The sequence below is a fragment of the Cydia amplana genome, chromosome 19, assembly GCF_948474715.1.
Source record: "Cydia amplana chromosome 19, ilCydAmpl1.1, whole genome shotgun sequence".
NCBI lineage: Eukaryota > Metazoa > Arthropoda > Insecta > Lepidoptera > Tortricidae > Cydia > Cydia amplana.
Genome location: NC_086087.1, coordinates 13,369,379 through 13,389,884, shown reverse-complemented (window position 1 = coordinate 13,389,884; position 20,506 = coordinate 13,369,379). Strand labels below are relative to the sequence as shown.

At 37.2% G+C, this 20,506-nt stretch overlaps 2 protein-coding genes across 2 annotated transcripts in view; one reads left to right on the top strand and one right to left on the bottom strand.

The window, feature by feature from the left end:
* Positions 1–20,506, top strand: part of LOC134656994 (nucleoporin 88) — a 183,431-nt gene that overhangs the window by 126,351 nt on the left and 36,574 nt on the right. The window lies entirely within an intron of this gene.
* Positions 3,629–4,730, bottom strand: LOC134656735 (cyclohexanol dehydrogenase-like). The gene has a single exon (XM_063512250.1). It carries the CDS (start codon positions 4,551–4,553, stop codon positions 3,771–3,773), a length of 783 nt encoding a protein of 260 aa, XP_063368320.1. The 5' UTR covers positions 4,554–4,730; the 3' UTR covers positions 3,629–3,770.

Below are 20,506 nucleotides of genomic sequence, written 5' to 3'. Positions count from 1 at the left end.
GACCCCAATTATAGGCCACAAACTATTTTATCTAACACCCGTGCGACAACACTAATCTTATTAGAATCTATTGGAATTGGAGGTTTGGGTGGATGGAGTACCTTTGTTAATTATTGGTGGTTACATTATGTTTGTTTTAATTGCTTCGGGATATTCATTAGTTTAGTGCTTAGTTTTGGGAAGTAATAAATAAAATAATTAACGTTTGTTTGATGAAATTACTTTTTCTTTAGATACAAAGTAGAATACGTGTGTAAACATTATTGTTGCTAAGTAATAATGAAAACATTTATTTTATCAGCATCATCATCAAATCACGTAACCATCGTTAAAATATTTTTGTCTCGAAGTAATTTTTTCATTATACAAGTCGCAGAACAAATGTCTGTGTTATCCATTCAAGCTTGATGATAAGTTGTGAGTTTTGACACCTTTGACCAAATCACCGTCCTAAACTCTAATGTCCTTTTTAAAGGACAAATTGAAATCGAATTTGAACTTTAATATAAGTATAGGAGGCTCCAAATTCAAAAATTGGATAATGACTCTGGGACTTAGGTGATTCGTTTATTGATTTAGCAGCCGTATTCGAACAATAAGAACGTTCTTCAAACAAAAACGTCAATTTTGACACTTGTTTGACACTGACATATCCGATCCATATCGTTTCAATATCTTATATTTGACGTATCTCATTGTTCTAATACGGCTGTTAATCGTTTATTAATTTAAAAGACTAAATACTATAGGTACTAATACACTTCATGCGAACTCCGATTGATATGTGCCCGCGGAACCCGAACTGGGGGTTCTTAAACCAATTTGCCGTTTAATCCGCACCCCGACGCCTCCCCCGATCGTATAAACAAACATAAATCTTTATCTTATCTGATCTTTAATTCCTTATTGGTTCTTCTTTGGACACTATTCGTTGGAGATTGTGCCGGGAATAGGTGTAAGGAAAATGTTTGGTCTTTGTTCTAAAGCTCTTTTCAACTTTAATAAACAGAACGATATCAACTTACCCCCTTATTCATAAACGTCTGGTAAGTTAATCAGCTGATGATCATCGTTGTTCCTCTCTATGACATAACGACAGATTTTTAATAATAATAATAAAAATAATAAAAATCTTTATTGCTTTAAACCTTAAACATTACATTGTTTACATTATAAAATGTATTAACATTATAAAAAAAAAGAACAGGTTAGGTTTGTAACACATTTAGGTAGTGGGGTTGAGCCTCTGCCTCCCGAACTAGGTCCGAGCCTGTGACTCGGGAGTCAGTGATTCCTCCTCTCAAGGTGTGAGCTCTCAATTTCGTGACAATAGTATCGACAATAGAAATTATTACACAGGTATATGAAGCAAATGACAAAAAAAAACCAGTAATATACAACAAAAAGTAAAAAGGAAAGAGAGAAAATAAGCCAACTAATACCAGATAAGTGTAAGTATGTCTGTAATTGAGAGTAAGTCAGTGCATGCGCGGGTTCGTGTGTGTATGGTGTGTGTAGGTGTGTATAGGGACAAACGACGATCATTAACTGATAAGTTAGCAGCCGTTTATGAATAACGCCATTAATATATTATGTTGGTACGATACGACCTTTACACGATGTTCAACAATAATCGCGAGCGATCGTATTGTATAAATATCAAAACCATAAATAATAGCTTTAAGAATCTAAATACAGCACTAGACATATTAAGAAATAATGAAAGTTTGTATCGGTATGTCCTACAGAAAGGAACCATCCATCCATCAGGTGATCCGTCTGCTCGTTTGCCTCCTATATCATAAAAAAAAACTATTGCATAACATTGACGAAACTGAATTTTATCAACTTTTTAAATTGTGTACATGGTATCGAAGTAGAATTAAATTGAAATTATATCTTATACATAATATCTAATACCTTTAAACGAGCAATTCTTGTTTATTTATTTATTTATATATATATATTTCGAGGATCTCGGAAACGGCTCTAACGATTTCGATGAAATTTGCTATACGGGGATTTTCGGGGGCGAAAAATCGATCTAGCTAGGTCGTATCTCTGGGAAAACGCGCATTTTCGAGTTTTTATATGTTTTCCGAGCGAAGCTCGGTCACCCAGATATTATATAATAATTAAAGTATATTTTACTTGGTTGAACAAAAAACGTCTGTGCGCATAATTGCAGAACTTCTTTTACCTGTACATTTTCCAACGCACTTGGTTGCTTGAAATAACATGGGAATACTTTATCTACGTTCCTCCATTATTAATTAAAAACTACTGACCCACTACTTTTATACAACAAAATAATATTATAATGGCTCTCTGTCCTAGGTAATTAAATCCTTGTGCATGTTTAAGAAAAAATATACTATCTCTCGTCTGCCGGAAAAGATAGAAAAGCATTTTTACAAGAATATTTCAATAAATGTTTAAATTGAGAATAAAATTACGAATATACATATAACTAGGCATCGGAGTTTTTGTCGCATGGTAAGACTAATAGCAAGCTATGGAGTCGACATTTGCCATAAATGTAAACTCTTATTCATACTCATACTCATGATTAATTTTATTTAATATGAGAACAGATTACTAAATAGTTACTACGTATATGAGTTTAATTTATTAAACCTCATTTGTTGCAATAGAGCCGAAAGTGAATGGAACTGTCACCTAAGAAAATAACCTTGCACAATTAAAAAAGTTATGAATTAATTCTATCACTACTGTCATTGATTAGTTGTTTACTTGAAAGATATTTTACGTTTCAACATGTGTCCGTGTATACTTTCATACTTATTTAAACGAGAAATTGGAAAGATTAATCAGATGTGCGATTTGGTCGAATCAATTTTATCAGCGGTCAGTACCTACATAACATTAGGTCTTTCGCAGCGATGTAGTTTGTATAGTTGTATGTTAAAATAGTTGAAGTTATGAATTCATAATCTAATAGAAAAATATTTTTTTATATAATTTGACTAAGATAATATACACGACTGACCGCTCTAAAGGCATTTTAAGATAAATTAAATAAATGAGTATGAGTATGAATAAGAGTTTACATTTATGGCAAATGTCGACTCCATAGCTTGCTATTAGTCTTACCATGCGACAAAAACTCTGATGCCTGCATATAACTACTTGTACCTATCTAACGGATTTTGTATCGCAACTGCAGTTGTGATTGTTTTTAAGATATTTGAAGTTATATTAGGTACTTAAACAAATTAACGCATTTTTTACTGATAGGAATTTCTCACGACAAGCATTAAACATGTTTAATGTTAAAGTTCATGGCATTATTTTTATTTTATTAAAAATAATGCTATATTTTTTCAAATATACGTTTAATTATGAATTATAAATACCGATCTTCAAATTACCATAAATAAACATTTCCCATGTGCACATGTCATATTAAAATTGACATTGTGCACTATCTGACTCGTAAATTACAATACAATTATTTACTCTTCATTGCACACATCACTCACCTAGTTTACTTCACGGTCATACATGTCAACAAAGAAGATTTGGGGAAATATAACAACAAATTAAATTCTTAGTTTTGTTCAAATTTCTTACTGGAAACAGTTGCAGCTGTGCTCAGATAATTTGTAAAATAATGGGCACCAAGATATGAAATATGCGTGTAACATTATAATTATATTCACGAATCGTTAAACACGCTAATCGAAAGTAGTTATATTATATTGTAGTCGTAAGTTAAATCATTATGATGATTGTTTATAAGTTATTTTTTATCCAAGAAGCTGACGATTGATCAAACCGCCATTATCAGAGACATAGCTTGACCCGGTGACTCCCCTCGCTTTGTCGCTAGCCAAAAATGCGATTATTTCCGCGATTTCTTCTGGATCGCCCACTCTTCCCAAAGCCGTTGATTTCTTCATCACTTCCCACACCACGTCATCAGCACCTGGCGGTGCCAAACCAGAATTTTCAATAATGTCTGTCTTCACCGGCCCAGGGTTGACAGTGTTGACCCTTATCCCTAACGGTGCCAGGTCCAAGGCCGCGCAACGAGTGAACTGATCCAAGGCTGCCTTTGACACGCCATACGGCATGAAATTAGACCCACTTACACAAAGCGCTGAAATACTTGACACGCTCACAATGTTCCCCTTAGTAGCTTCCAGATGAGGTACAGCAAGGCTAGTCAACTGCACGACCGAACGAAGATTCGTATTCATAACTTCATCAAAAACTTGCAGGATGTTTGGATCGCTGACTGACATAGCTCTCATGATACCAGCGTTGTTTACAAGGACATCTAATTGCCCAAAATGGTCCACAGTTTGCTGGATAATAGTGCTTGCTTCTTCCTCGTTTGCAACGTCAGCTTTGATGACGAGTGGATCTGAGTCGAGTGCTGCGCACATCTGTCTGACTTTATTCAGTTTGTCTTCATTACGACCAACGATAGCAACTTGAGCACCTTCCTTAGAAAAAAGCAAAGCAGTAGCCGCCCCGATACCGGAGCTCGCACCAGTCACTAACACCACTTTTCCGGAGAAACTCATCACAAATGAGAATCGATACTCACAGATGTTTGAAAGTTGGAGTCGAGCCGAAGAATGAATTACGGTTCACGAAGACATGGCTTATATTGGAACATGCGGGGCGATCCCACACTTATTAAACCATCAAATTAAACATCAGACTATTTTCGGCGTAGCGTTCGATCCTATTCTTGCCCGTATCGCATCGGATGTATTTGTGTAAAAACGTGAGGTGTGGGAAATAATTTCGATTGTTTGTGCTCGTAGTGCCATGGTGATAATACATGATTTATTAGCATAACAACATGTGTAAGTAATCCCATGAACTAAATAATATGTTTGACCGTGAAAATATATGTAAATGATCTGTAGATAACTTTGTTAAGAGAATAAGAGTGTATGTTAATAATTTAGGACACTTATAACTTTGGATAATCATAAAATTTGCCTACAAAATTAGAAAATAACAAACTATTGAGACGTAAACACACAAACCATCCATGTTTACAATATTAGTGCGGGGCTTAATAAAGCCTGTATATCAAGTGACCGATCGGCAAATATGGCTGCAGTCAGTTTGTTTAGGCCAGTGGACGGTGCCGACGCTGGTCAAACAAGTAGTGTGCTTAGCGGTAGATTATGAGATTATGACATCTTACATGTGTTTATACAGACTTTATGTGGTCCTTCGTTTATGTTGTTGATCACTTCGAGTTTATCTTTCTTTTATTGTGAAAACTATCTTGAATCTTAGTTGCCGCTGAAATTTATATCCTTCACAAAACATTAATTGTGCTTCAAATGAGATCTTATTATGTACAAGTTACAGCTCGTCATTGTTACATCACCTTCAATTTCGTTAATATAATCAGTCAACAAGGCATTTTGATTGATATTTCTACTGCTCTGAATCAAAAACTTGTCTAAACCATAAGCCATTATTCACCGAATATCGAATCTTCTGCAATTTATTTCTAAAGACAAGCTTGTCATCGCCTTCGCTCATTTTTTCTTCCCCAACACTTTCAATCAAACTCCCCTCTATTTTCACACGGTACCCTTACAGCTTACCAGATGTCTTTCACCCTTTATTGTTTTATCCGGTAAAACACCGAAAAATACCTTCCAACTTTTCCTAAGAATTCCTTTCACACGCCCCAATTTGGGTACCGTAATCGTCCCCTATTGAGTGTACACCGCAGCGATTTGCGGGTAGATCACACAAAGAATCCCTTTTTTATCCCTTTACCTTAGGGAGGCGCCCCCGAGCCACTGGACTGCATTACCGGTATCGATGCCAAATTGGGGTTGTCGATTCTTGTAGAGGTTAAAAAGGGATTTGGTGTCACTTGTAAGGAGGGACCGTCTTTATTGAATTTCTTCCTTTTTAAGATTCACGTCTTGACTTCGCAGGACCCTTCTTCCGATTGGTGGGCTTTTACGTTTTGTGCTGTTGATTGGCAAACAATATCTGAGACTTCTGATCTGACTCTTGAAATTCTGAACAAGCGCAGGATGCGATAACCGTTTGGAATTTTCGCCACCTTGATAAGCTGAAATTATATGTATTAGCAAAAATTTTCTTATGATTATTACCACCAATTATATTATATGATTTTTTTATAGAAATTAAACCTAGATAGGCAATATAAATACAGTAAACCCGCGTAAGAAGATTCTAAAAGGACCACGTTAAAAAATTGTGTGAAAGCGTATTAACCGTAAATAAATATATGAAAACAAGTTGCGGGGATCACTGTACAATGACATATTAAGAGGAATATCGTATCAAAGGGACATTATAGAAATGTGAAGGGTACGTGACGGTATTTTTTTAACTTCTGATAAAACTATGAAACCGATATTTGGCATGATAACTTAGCTTTACATTCAACGGTATGTAATACAAATTACTGTAGGTTATTAAGGTAGATGCCATCGCATCACGTCCCCGACGAAGTAGACCTTTTTGTGGAATGCTTTAGGACCATTATCGTATGAAGCGGATTCTACTGTTTAAATGAAATAGTGGAACTCTTTTACATAACTGATTTCTATACCATGTAAAGAAGAATACAAATGTTGGTCGTGTAATAGCATAGGATTCACACTTTGCTCCTTTGTCGCCCGGGCGGTAATAAAAAAACCCTTTGGATAGTTATGTCCCGCAATTAACGTCCACACAATCCGGCTGCGAATTCCGATCTCCCGGGTCAGCTTTAAACGAAAAACAACCGAGCCATCCACCGAAAGGGTATGTGATGAAAAAGGCATAATGTCCACGTACACTTGAGGAGTAGCAATGAAATTACAACCGGCGGCCGCGGCCGGTGCGCGTAATATCATTCCACACGAGTCTTGAAAACGAAATTAAATTTTGCATGAAATGAAACAAAATACAAAGAAAGTGGGGGAACAAAGGCAAAGTGGCGCCCAACGTGGGGCCGCGGTTAGTTAGCCGCCGACCCGACTTATCGCGGTGCGCCCCGTGTGTAATTTGTTTCTAATCATATTACATTTTTTATTTTTGTGTCTTGCTTTGTAAAGGCACTGGTACACTTGCGTGCAAAATTAAATACCTTCTGGACTACAGAATATTAACTCCAAGATTATTTGTCTCGTGCCTGCGGTATCGATAATGATTTTCTATATTCTTCATTGCTTATGAGTTTCATGATATTCTAAAGTTGTTTTTTCTTGATTTTTAACTGTTAGACGTTTTCTATTTTTGTTTATTTTTTATTTTATAATACCAGCAAATATGAATTTGTTTTAATATACATATAGAGCTGAGACCTATTTAGTCCATGTTGTTAATAATACTCATATTTTAACGAAAGCGCCTTTATAACAATCCTTCTCCGCTTAATATTAATGTATCCTACCCCACCCATTTTTCCGCACCCAATTTTTCCCGAACCGCCTAAGAACAAAACTACACGTCCGTCCACATGTCCATTATTAATCACACTCAACTCGGGTTAATTAGCTCTTTTCATAATACAAACGGTTTCTGAATCCCACTCGAAAATGTACGCAGTCATAAATATGGCGATCTCCGAATTTTCAGTTTTCGGCAACCGACTTAATAATTTAAAGTAGGCGCGCTTGTGTGCAAAAATGAATTTTCTAATGTGAATGGAAACTTAGTCCCGCCCACGCCAGCAGCAAAATAATTAAAGCATAGCATTAAAAATTCTTCCAGTGAGCACTGGTGGTCCGGATATGTGATAATATTAATATGAGCCCGGCTTTATGTGTTCTTAGATATTCGTTTACATTTGAAACTCGAATGGGACTCGTACTCGTATTTACATTTATGATAATCCGTGATGGCGTTTGCGATGCTTGTTTCTTTAGCTTTGCTATGCATATTTTAGCTAATATCTGATGGACTATAAGTTAGTACTTATACAAGGAGGTCGTATTTATTTCTTATGCACTTTTATTGGTGATTAACACTCGAATGATCACAAATATCACAACTATGATATCGGTAAGATATGTAGGTAGGTAACCAAAATAAATCTTGAAACCTATAAATTTGGGTTATGTCCTTATCTAATTTTGTAATTACAGATGTTGTATGTTTTCGTGAGGTCAAGGCGCCAAGGGGGTCATCAAGTATGCGCTAGGCCAAGGCGGTACCAATATAAATGTGACATTATTAACATAAACACCATTAATAACCGTATATATGTCTGTGTGGTCAAAAATCGTGGGTCAAACCTAGTCTGTGTGGTGTATAAGTAGAGCAGAAAATATCGTTCTCGAAAAAATTGCAATAATAAATGCAGTTAACGGTGTGGAAGACGGTACACACCTAAAAAATTCTTACAATATTTTTTGGACACTTTGTCATATAATAGTTGTTATTAGTCAGTTTAGAAAGCTTTTTACTATTTTAATATGGCTTCGTCAAACTTTGTTGTCTCCAGTTAGTTCCGCTCCAGTGTTCTCGTCATCCACATCATCACCATACAACATCCCTATCGGATTATTATTACTACATTAGTAAAACTCACTTTATTATATTAAATGTTTAACATATATTTCACAAAAGTATTGATATTCCCGATTTCATTTAAAATGAAGGATCTCACTTTTTGGCTCGCCGGGCGCGCTTCGCTCCAATGAATATGTATGACTGCGCCCCGCTTAGTTTTATTATACTTAATATATAACTATATTATTGGACGAGTCTGCCTCCCGGTGATGTAGGTTCGGTTTTATTTAGCTGTGAGATATCATGCATATGTAACTGGGAATATTAGGATTTATGCTAAAAATATTGAAACTCCTTTCAAACGTGTTGATTCTATAGACTCGTCTATGTTAGAAGCAGACTTCTGGTCAATTTGTGTAAAATCTATTTCTTGTTGTTATTCTGTCCGGTCAGCCAAGAGACAATAATAGCATAGTTTGTTAGAAGACATTGTACACCACCTTCTTCTGACACGCTTGGTAGATGACCCTCGATGGAAAGGGTTTATAAGTATCTCAAAAAAGCGTGTTTGGTGAATTTAAATGCCTAAAAATCAGGTTTTAAAGAGTAACCCAGGAGAACGTAACCATGACAAAGAGTGACAAGAAAAAGTTGATTCACCCGTATATTTAATAGAAAGATATCCTTACTCATTTGATCTAGAATATTCTCGAAGACACATTTTGAAGAACTGACACTAAATTTAATGGTGTTGCCAGTTATATACTGGAACAGAGCCCTATTCGGGCTCGACAGCAAAAATATGAACAATATACTTGTCCCATGTATATTCTATACGATAAATGCATACAATGGGTAATGTACCTTAACGCCGTTAGAAGTACAACATATATTACCCACTACTTTTTAAACTAGCCGGGCAGTAATGCTTCCTAAAGTAAGCAACCGGAATGGTACAAGGAATGGCTCCGCAGATTTACTGTTATACGCCGCCGGCTACTCGCCGTTGTTTAACTCTCATGATAGATTATTGGAACGAGATCCTTTAGAGATTAACTTTATTTTCCTATCTAGTTTAAGAACTCTAAATGTCAATGTCATAGGTTTTACGGGTGCAATTTGATTAAACGTAAAAAAAAGTGCGAGATTAAGTGAAGATTACTATAAGTCGATCTCGATATAATTATGAGGTACTTAAGACAGTACCGTTTATTATTGGGAGAAGTACTGGAGTCAATGTCAGATTTATATAGTGGCTATAAAAAAAATCACAGAGGTTTGCAAATAGACAATAAAGGAACTAAACTCTTTTAATTAATATAGTTTACTTGAAGGATGAGTCACAATTTGTCATTATGATTTAGAAATAGCTTGCTATCGATATCGATAATACTTGAGTCGATAGTTAATTAATTACGAGCACTGGTAGGTACCTTTTTGCCTCAAAAAACCGGTATATACTGCCCTTCTAAGCTAAATGGCGGTATCTCAAAAACGAAAGTTTTTGAAACTGGAACTTTTCGATATAGAATTTAAGGTACCTATATACAAACAGTAGGTATATGCAGGGGGGGTCAACTATCTCTGCAGCTGACAGTTCATATTTGCATTAAATTTTCATTTGAAATATGGCTAATTGGCTTAGGAGGGCAGTATAAGACATTTCCTAACAATGGGCTACAGTTTAAGCGCCCACTGCATACAAATTCAAAATTGAGACAAATGTCACTCGTGCACGCCGCAAAAGCCGCATCTTGTGCCTCGCAGCAAGATGGCTTCTGCACGCGACAAATCCTCACCTTGCTTAGCATTCCCATCTCTTACACACTCGTAGCCAGTGTGACTGTAGCCTTGAGATCTGTCAACTACACCCTAGGCCAAAACTAGCTAGCGCAATACACGTAGGAATAAACTACGGCAGTTTTTCAAATGGTTCCTTACCGAAAGGATTAGAATCAATGAATTATGAAACAACTTTGAAGCTGTATGTTTCTTTGTTGAGGGTGAAGTACCTAAAGTCTTCTTAGTTGCATTATATTACCTAAACCCATCATAAATGTCTTGAAAGAACTATAGTCTGTAAAGCGACCGTATGAGACGTTCAATACGTAGTCAAACCAGGAATACGTAGTTCGTTTACTGTCATACTTTTGTGCTTTCGAAGGCTAACGAACACTATTGGGTCAAAAACGTTCGGGAAAACCGGCGTCTTTTTTGTGGACATTACAAAAGTTAACGATTTGGTTGCATTTTTCTGAGACTTTCGTCATAAATATTAAAGAAGTAGAAGGTATTGATCCTATTAACTAACCAAATACCCTATCCGTTTGTGTAAACTGTGTGTAATTTATTTTAAGGCTTATTTTATGTTTCCATTATGTTTTTTATATTTTTTTCTGTTACATTCCGTGATTATTTCTCACTTGATGGTCTCCTCGGAAGACCAGCGGTGGAAGTCGCCAGCAACATGCTGAGATGCAGCATTTCGTGACACTTTATTTTCACTATGTTCGTTTTGTGTTATTATGTCTATTTGTCTGTGCGTTTACGAATAAAAAACTATATTATTCAATAGTAGTCCTTAATAATCTCGTTGCAATAAGATTTACAAATAGCCAATTACCTGTTGAAGACGGACAGAGGCACAGAATAAATAATAGTACTAAGTACAGAAGACTCACTCTCTAACAAAACGCGTCTGTTACGATCAGCACAGATATGGCAGCTAGGTGGCGACAGCGCCACGCGCGGCTTATGGCTTTCCCCAAAATTGGGGCCGAACGGATGTACTTTTAGCTACCTGTAGCAAAGCGACGAAATCGCGGAGTGAGACACGCCTGACAGAGGTCAAGTTTATACTGGGCACAGAGGCCAGACGGGACACACGGGAATAACAGACCTTAGGGTAGAAATCGTAATTTACAAGCGTCCGAATTTACGTAGACTTGCGGTGGCGCGTGAAACCGGAGGTTCCTCGTGTTCGGACATGCACGTACATGTATATTCTGGTGTGCTTGTAGGCTCACATCTTGTGCTTAAGGGGGGCTGCAAATTAAATTGTATAATCAAAGAAAATAGTCTTGTATTTTTCATAATAGACAAAGTGTTCCTTAATACTAAAATCTAAATAAAAAATTATATTCGACATGATTGACTGCGTCCATATCTTATACCTTTAAACAAGCAATTCTTGTATATTTATATATATATTTCGGGGATCTCTGAAACGGCTCTAACGATTTTGATGAAATTTGCTATATGCGGGTTTTCAGGGGCGAAAAATCGATCTAGCTAGGTCTTTTCCCTAAAAAAACGCGCATTTTTTAGTTTTCATGTTTTTCGAGCAAAGCTCGGTCTCCCAGATATTAGGAACTAGCAAAGATTATTAAGGCTCAATATTGGCGACACACGAGCATTAGTTAAAGGCAACCCCTCTTAATCGAGTTAACCGCCTGATCAAAGGATCGGAGATCAAAAGATCAATATACGTTCGATCCTGACTGACACCTGGGTTGCGACCGTCGCCCTTTTTAACCTCCAAATAAGTTAACAGTCGAAAATCTAAATAGAATTATCCAGTTTAAAAATCTTTGAACATCTTTGGATTACGGAACCGTAATAACTTAGTACATTACGATACAAGTGTGAAAAGTAGGAAATTCCTTTTCGTGCCATTATTGTACAGCGTTTTATAGTACATATATGGCCCTTGAATTTTTTGGCAAAGGCACGTATTGCCCTTAATCCCGGTAAAGCGGTAAAGTTAGCACCATATGTACTGTAAAATAAATTAAATACATGGACTACCGGGTGTCCAGTAATTAATAAACAACCTTCTCACCACCGACAGCCCTTAGGCTGGTCCAGAAAATGGATTAGTAGGTTTAGTAAAAGTTTCGTGATTTTCGCGATCATCTAACTCTTCTAAAAAGCATTCTCTTAAATAGCATTGCTTCCCTTTAATGACCAATTGACCATCTAGGCCACATATTTAATTTACAGTTTCATACCATTTTTGAATCAGTATTTAGATAAACTATGTTTTTGAAAGTTGGTCAGTCTGGTTTCCATCCATTTTTCATTTACCTCAAGCAAAGCAAAGCACAACTTTGGGAACAAATCAAATTATTTTATTAAATATTTTTGATTTGTGTTTAAAGTAGTCTCACTACTTTAAATAAATTATAAACTGAAATAGATGTCATATATTAAAGAAAAAGTGACGAAGCCATCCAGTGGTGAAGGCCGAATCCGGAGCAGCACAATGCGAAGCAGTTTTTTCAGTTCTAACTAAAATTTTCACGACGAATATTACCTATCCTATAATACATGCCTACTCTCACATCACGCAGCCACTACAGAGCAACCGAACACCTAGAGCGGGTTCATTAAAGGGCCAGCCGAGGGTGAGCCTTATCCAATATTTATTAACTTATTATCAAAGAAAATCGTATAATTAACACCATCGCGGCCCCCTACGCTCCCCACGCGGCCGGTGTCAAAGAGTAGGTACAACCGTATACGCGACGAGGGTTAACGGATCGGATGATGGTACTATGCCATGTTATACAAAGTACCTACAGATGTGGTAGTTGCGAAAGGTTTCCAAAAAGTTGTAAAAGTTCTCGGAAACTCCAGTAAAAATTCACAGGAAAACAAGGAAACTTCCATTTTGAAAATGGAAAATGTCGTTTCCCATATGTGTGTAAGGATTCAGAAAATTTTCAATGCTTCCAAAATTTTCGACGGCACATCTGTATCCGATATTCAATTGTATGTATGTGTTTCGAACAGACTTATTGTAACATTTACGACTTAAAGAGTTGAAGCTGGCGCCATATCTCTAACTTAGGGTGACTTTCCAGAGTAAACAATCTTTAAAAAGTTTCTGTGTCACCTTGGCCACTGACTTTTCATAGCATCTGTCCCATCCCGATATTTTTTATTTTTGTTTGGCGTTTGTCGATGCGCTATTGTCATCTTGGCCCCCAATTTGTGTGTGACGCAATGAGGACAGCGCATCAGAGACATGTCCTATCTACACCCCCATCTCCGCCATCTCAATTAGTATTCAGCCCGCTCCTTATGTGTTACAAAGTTAATGAGAGTGTGTGCCGACGTCGTATTTTTGAAACCAGCCCCTTTGAAATAACACGGCCATTGCAAAAATATGTTAATGTCAGAATGTCACCTTTAACGCGGCTGCGAGCAGAAATTGATTAAGTCCGTACACATCTGCTTGTAAATTCTAAATTGGGTAATGAATAAGCACCTTTGGTCCGGGTCCCTTTTTAGTCTGTATTATATTCGTCTTTAGCAATGTTTGTTGAGTGTAAAGTTAAGTGGCAAGCATAAATAGTCTGTTTGAGCATATATTTATTTTGAATTTTTAAAGCTTAATCGTCTTCGGTTGCCTTTTCACTGTCACGGAGATGAGAGGAACTAACCGGATAGCATTGGTGGTAATCCAGCGAAGTGAAGAAGAGATTTGGACTACTACCAATGCAATTGGTTGAATCCATCTTCGCTTATTTCCGCCTAGAAACACTATCTAACGTTTGCAAAGTTAACAACGCATCATTCTTGAATTTTACGACATTTACTTATACTTTTTTAGCTTTTTCTACAATTTTCTTCTTAATGTCTAAAGCATCAGAAAGTCATCCAGAATCACCATATTCTCATTTCGACACAGTTGCTCAAAACTTAATACTTATCGCAGATCAGATATATGCGGGCTCTAAAATATGCACTATGCACTGAGCTTTCAACGACTACTAAGTACAGCTTCAGAACGGAAAAGTCTAAAATGCAAATTTTTTAACTTTAACAAAAAATCTGACGAAAATTTTTAGTAAGTTCAAGTTCTATAAATACCAAAGGTTAATAGCTAAATGCAAAAGTACATCAGACCCCTATTCAAATTCCGCCCGATCAGTAAACAACCAAAACGGGGGTTATTACGCTGTCATTCAACTGCCAAATCCCGATCCCAAACGCGAAAATTACCGAAAGATGAACAAATTTCCATACTCATTCGAAACGCAATCCGCGAAAAGCCGAAAAAACAGAGTGATTGACGCCTTACGTCTTGCTTTACGATCGGCTTTCATTGTTTTTCCCATATCATCAGTATAGGGGGCAAATTCGGATCGACGTTTCGCGTAAGAGCTTGTAAAAACTCCATATGTAAACGCCAAGATAACTTTTTCCGCTCCCAAAACTCACAACTCCTACGACTGGCCTCTAACTTAACGGGAATTAGAACGATTGAATGGAGCGATACGTTTCATCAACGGTAAAATAAAGTTGGTAGGAACGCAAGTACAGGATACGGGCTTGAATTATTTAGATGGCAATCGCGTGTACGTATTTGGATTGTCTTTTTTTCCGGCGGAATCGAATGGTATGCCGTTTTGTTGCGTGCCAATGTTTCGTGTTGGTTCCGCCGATACGCTGATGGGTAAAAAAACGATAATTTGCGAACGGATGGAATTTTGATGGGAAAATATCATTTTGCAATAACACTGTTTTGCTGGCTTTATCTTCTGATCATTCGACATTTTGCTTTTATTTGATGTTCATTCCAGACGGAAAACTGCAGAAAGTATAACCGTGTTATATAGGGCGCTTTCAAAAGACTACAGTTGGTTTGGGCTTTCAAATTTTTTGTGGACGTAGCTCTTTAATACACTTTTTAATTGATATTAACCGTCATATTTATTAACTTTTATATTATGGCGCGAAATTTGTACTGATATAACAATATTTCCATAAACTTTCACCACCAGCCAAGTTCTTGTGAATCGTTTATATATATATATATATATATATAAGCTCACAGTTTTGCACCAAAACAATAACTAATAACAATTGCACAATAGGTACAGATATAAAATCGACATAATATATGAACAGAATAGAAAGAAGATAACAGTTATTAAAACAATGTCAACATAAATCAATATTATTAAATTATTAAATCACGTAAATTATTATACAGATTAAAATGAATGTCAATTTTGCCAAAGAAGGAACCCTAAAAATGGAAGTGGGTTCGGTTAGGTTATTAAAGTGATGGCTAATACGCGTTACCGTTTGAATCTTTATTGCGCGCATGCACTGAATAACCTCATCATCTTCCTCGCGTTGTCCCGGCATTTTGCCACGGCTCATGGGAGCCTGGGGTCCGCTTGGCAACTAATCCCAGTAATTGGCGTGGGCACTAGTTTTTACGAAAGCGACTGCCATCTGACCTTCCAACCCAGAGGGTAAACTAGGCCCGTATTGGGATTAGTCCGGTTTCCTCACGATGTTTTCCTTCACCGAAAAGCGACTGGTAAATATCAAATGATATTTCGTACATAAGTTCCGAAAAACTCATTGGTACGAGCCGGGGTTCAAACCCGCGACCTCCGGATGCACTGTTATGCACTGAATAACATATGACTAAGTTATTGTACAAAGTTCTCATTGCGTGAATTAGGTGAAGTCAGGTGAAGAAATTAGGTGGAGACTTGCCACGACACAGCTTTAGAAAAACTACTGGAGATTGAAATTTGTTGTGGAAGAAAATGTTAAATGATAGGCTAGATGACATGTTTTTTAATTGTATCAGTCGATCCACTTTGTTTTGAGGATCACAAGTATATTTGGGACTCATTGTATTAAAGCAATACAAAATTCAAAGGACAGTAAAAGTCTGACAATCGTAGACAAATACAACGCACAAAATTACTGTCTATTTAACTAGAATCTATTATAAAATTCAATACCTATGTGTCATCATCCCAATTGAGGAGTTTTCCAACGGCTGTTAAGCGTGGTGATTGATAACTGAAGGAACAGTTATCTCGACCACATATTATTAATTGACTGCCAATCCTACCCTCCTGTAAGGAGCGTTAAGTATAATTTGATGAACAAGTCAATCAATAGAACAAATAAAGTTCAAAAAAATCACCGCCTCAGGGTAAATTCAAATTACGGCTCTTGCTAAGAAGACGTGCCAAATCACTTTTTTTTCATAAACTAGAACTCTCCTCAAAATTAAAAAACTTTTTACCTTAAATTATTCCCTTAAAACGAAATAGGTTGTATAGTAAAGGATTACTGCTTTCATACAACATTTCACTTATTTTAAACCGAGCCACTCCGACGCAATCATAATCCTTTTTTACAATCCACCCCTCAAAACTCCAAATTAATCCCAATAACACATAAAATGCTATCAAAACCCAGTAATTACAATTCCAAACGTCAACTCCGACTTTCCCCCCAAATCGTGCAGGTTTAAAACTAATACTGTGGGGGGGTGGGTAGTGGGGGGTGTTAATTATTCACATTTTAATTTACGGAGCGAGCCGGAGTCCGGGAAAAATGTCTTGCCGGTTCGACAGATGAGGATGTGTGCTTGGAGTTTGCTATTTGATACCCGTAGTTTGTAAGGAGTAATAGTAGAAGTTAGTACTGGGAAATGTTTTCTTGTAGTATCAGGTTTTTGCTTTAGTTTTCAGAGCGATATTGAGATTTTCGATATAGTTTATTGAGATTAATAGATTATTCAGTTAACAGTGTTAGGGAACAGGGATATCACGTCGGGAAATGTAGTCTTGCGAGAAAAAAAAAAAGAAATAAATCTGCAATCTGTGCAATTTGCACATGAAAAAGAGATCAGAAATCGCTTAATTTTAGTACAGATATACGTAATTCATAATTCCAAAAGATTACTGTCGGTGATAAAGACGATAGAGTCGATCCATTAATCAACTTATTAGGTATTTTAAGAAAGACATAAAAACTAGTGCCCACGCCTATTTCTGGGATTAGTTGCCAAGCGGATCCCAGGCTCCCATGAGCCGTGGAAAAGTGCCGGGACAACGCGAGGAAGATGATGATACAAGAACTTATATTATGCAGTACAGTTTCAGTAACCAACCTACCTTATCATTTCACACACATATTATAAGATTTTGTATAAAACAAGCAACAACGGTTGCACTCCGGGAGTGCTGATAGAAGTGAAAACTCACCTCACTGTGTTACCGACTCCCGGTAACACGATACATACGTTTAGCGGAGGTATTCTATTTATTTATTATATATTATTATCATTCTCAAATAAGATCACACTTTTTCATTGACATGTTTATTTACATACTGCCATGACAACGTCAAATTATTTGAACATAGGTAAAGAGTCTTGAAAAGGAGTCCGCAACATAAATGTCAAATAACGTTGAGGGTTTCTTTATTGATTTAAATGCCATCTAAATTATGAGTGGCTATCTAAACCTTATGCCCCTTTCGGTCACGTGATCGCCTTACGCCCCTTACGGTCACGTGAACGCCTTACACCCCTTACGGTCACGTGATCGCCCTACGCTGTCTCGAGTTTATCATTTTTTCCCCACCTCAAAAAGTGCCCAGCGCCGCTAAAGAAGTTTTCACTTCAAAAATACACTTACACGTCTATCGACTTAAAAAATTCAGTAGCCAAGCAGGCTGACAGTTGTCTAATAGGCACACCAGTCTCCATCTCCGCTAAGCAAGAGCGATGTGTTTCATTTAATGCCTCGCCGTCCCATTTAGACAAATGTACGACGGATTGACAGCGTATCTCACACACTCGCTGGCTGAGTAAGAAATATATTTCGGAATAATAGGAGCGATCGTGCATGCCCAATATCTATTTGGGAATAGGTAATAGGAGCGAGCGTGCCCAATATCTTTGGTTATCCTTTATATATTTTGTGATGTTTAATACTGTTAGTGATAAGTGTAGCGTATGATGTGGATACCATGTTTAGCACTTCTCAGAGTTATCATAATAATCGGCTAACTTTGACTCTTTTGACATATCTGTCAAAATTGCCTATTATTTTGTCCGTATCTGTATCCAGCATTGGCAACAACGAGGCTGCAACAGTTATGCAGCTGCAGTCAACATCCGAATGCCATCTTATGCAACAAATGCTACTGACTGCCGTTGATATTCTAGCTAGAGCTTCGGTAAAGGGGCCCACTGATTAACAATCCGCCGGACGGTATCGACCTGCCAGTTAGAACAAAAAGTTGACAGTTCCGAACAACTGACAGGCCGATACCATCCGGCGGGACTGTTAATCAGTGGGCCCCTTAAACCACTACGTTATCTAACTAAAGAAGAAGTTATGTGATCTTCTGTTAGGTGTAGTTACGTTCTAAGTCAGATCTCAATTACAAGCGAGCTAAGTAGGGAGTAGTTAAAAGTTCATGTTGAAAAAGTTTCTCGTGTAATAAAACAAGACAGGTACGATTTTTTTTCTAAAATACCTAATGACGACCGGCCAGCTTACTAACGCCAACTAATTCTTATGTCCATCAAAGACACAGAATTGTCCATCGCACCCTTTCCTTGGCTTAAATCTGACAACGAGATTAGAAGGTTCAAAGCGGTCACGTGGCGCTTAATTGGTTTGATTAATATATGTTGTGTTCTGCGACGTCCATTTTAGATGGCGGGATGTTGCACTAAATAATAAGCTTCAGTCAAACTGAGAACTGTCAAAGTTTTAATAAATTGAAAGTTTGAGCAGAATCTTACACAGATCAACCTATCCCCAAACTAAGCAAAGCTTGTACTATGGCTGCTAGGCGACGATATACATACTTATAAAGATAAATACATACTTATATATAGGTACATCAGAAAACACGCATGATTCAGGAACGAATATTTGTGTTCATTACACAAATAAATGCTCTTACCTGGATTCGAACCCAGTCACTAGGTCACTACTCACTAGGCCAGACCGGTGGTCAACAGTGGGACATTGCTTTAGCACGCACTTCGTACATAGCCGGCAACGCAACCCTTCTGGTATTGCGGGTATCCATACGGGCGACGGTAATCGCTTACTACCATCAGGTGATTCGTCTGCTCATTTGCTTCCTTTATCATAAAAAAAGCCAATTTGGTATTGGTTTGTTGACCTGATAAGCTTTTTGTCATGAAACTGTTGATTTTAAATAATAAATTAACAATCAAACTCAATGAAATTATTTTAGCGTTTTCTGGCAAGTTTTGCAACATTTTGATCTTCTGATCTTGGAAATTTCTCTAAGTATGGCATTTAATCTCTATGTTTCTCTCAAGCTTAGTGAAACAAGCTTTGTATATGAACAATAATATATTATTTCATTTTGTTTTCCTCGTCCACTCCAATCTTCTTTTACCAATTTCGTTATTTCCCTACACACTCACAAAAAAAGCAATTTCCCCACTAATTACTCCACACTCCAATTTAAAACCCAAATCAACACCTAATAAGATCCATCGGACGCGCAATCATTTATTCCGCCGCAATCAGCATTGCAATCACAATCACAATCCTGGGCCAATCACGACACATAAGTAATTCAATTGGCCCGGCCTGACGGTATCGTTACAATATTGATCACTGACGATTTAACGGAAAAACTGGGACGCGCGTTAATTATTTAAAAACAGATGTTCTGATACTGGAAGTGGCTAGGCTATTTGTCACACATTTTTGCTGCAAATTTATACACAGAAAGACAACAAAAATATCTGACATTCTCGGTGTAAAGACGTATTTAGAAGCCTTACATATTATTGTAATATTACATATATTACCTTCTGTCGGTCCCAGATTTGTCCAAAATATCGTTTTCGATGCAACCTAGAAGTCAACGCTGCGTCGGCGTAAAATAAAACTAAGCCACATTGATAGACCCGATACTCAATAATAGAGTAAGGGCAGCCGGGACAATTGCAACTATGGGGCAAATTCAACTAGGTACCCTAAAAATACAAGAAGTAATTCTAGCTAGAGACACTTATACAATAGAACCATGGGGGTGTCACTCCGCAGTTTAGGTACATTTGGCCGGCGCGCCCATCGGACAGGCGTATGGCCGTGGGCTGCCGCTCGGCGTGCACGATAGTCGTGTCACGTGGCGCTCGCGCAAAATTGAAAATACACAATGGCTTCGAAACTTACTTCCGTGAGAATCAGACATACTA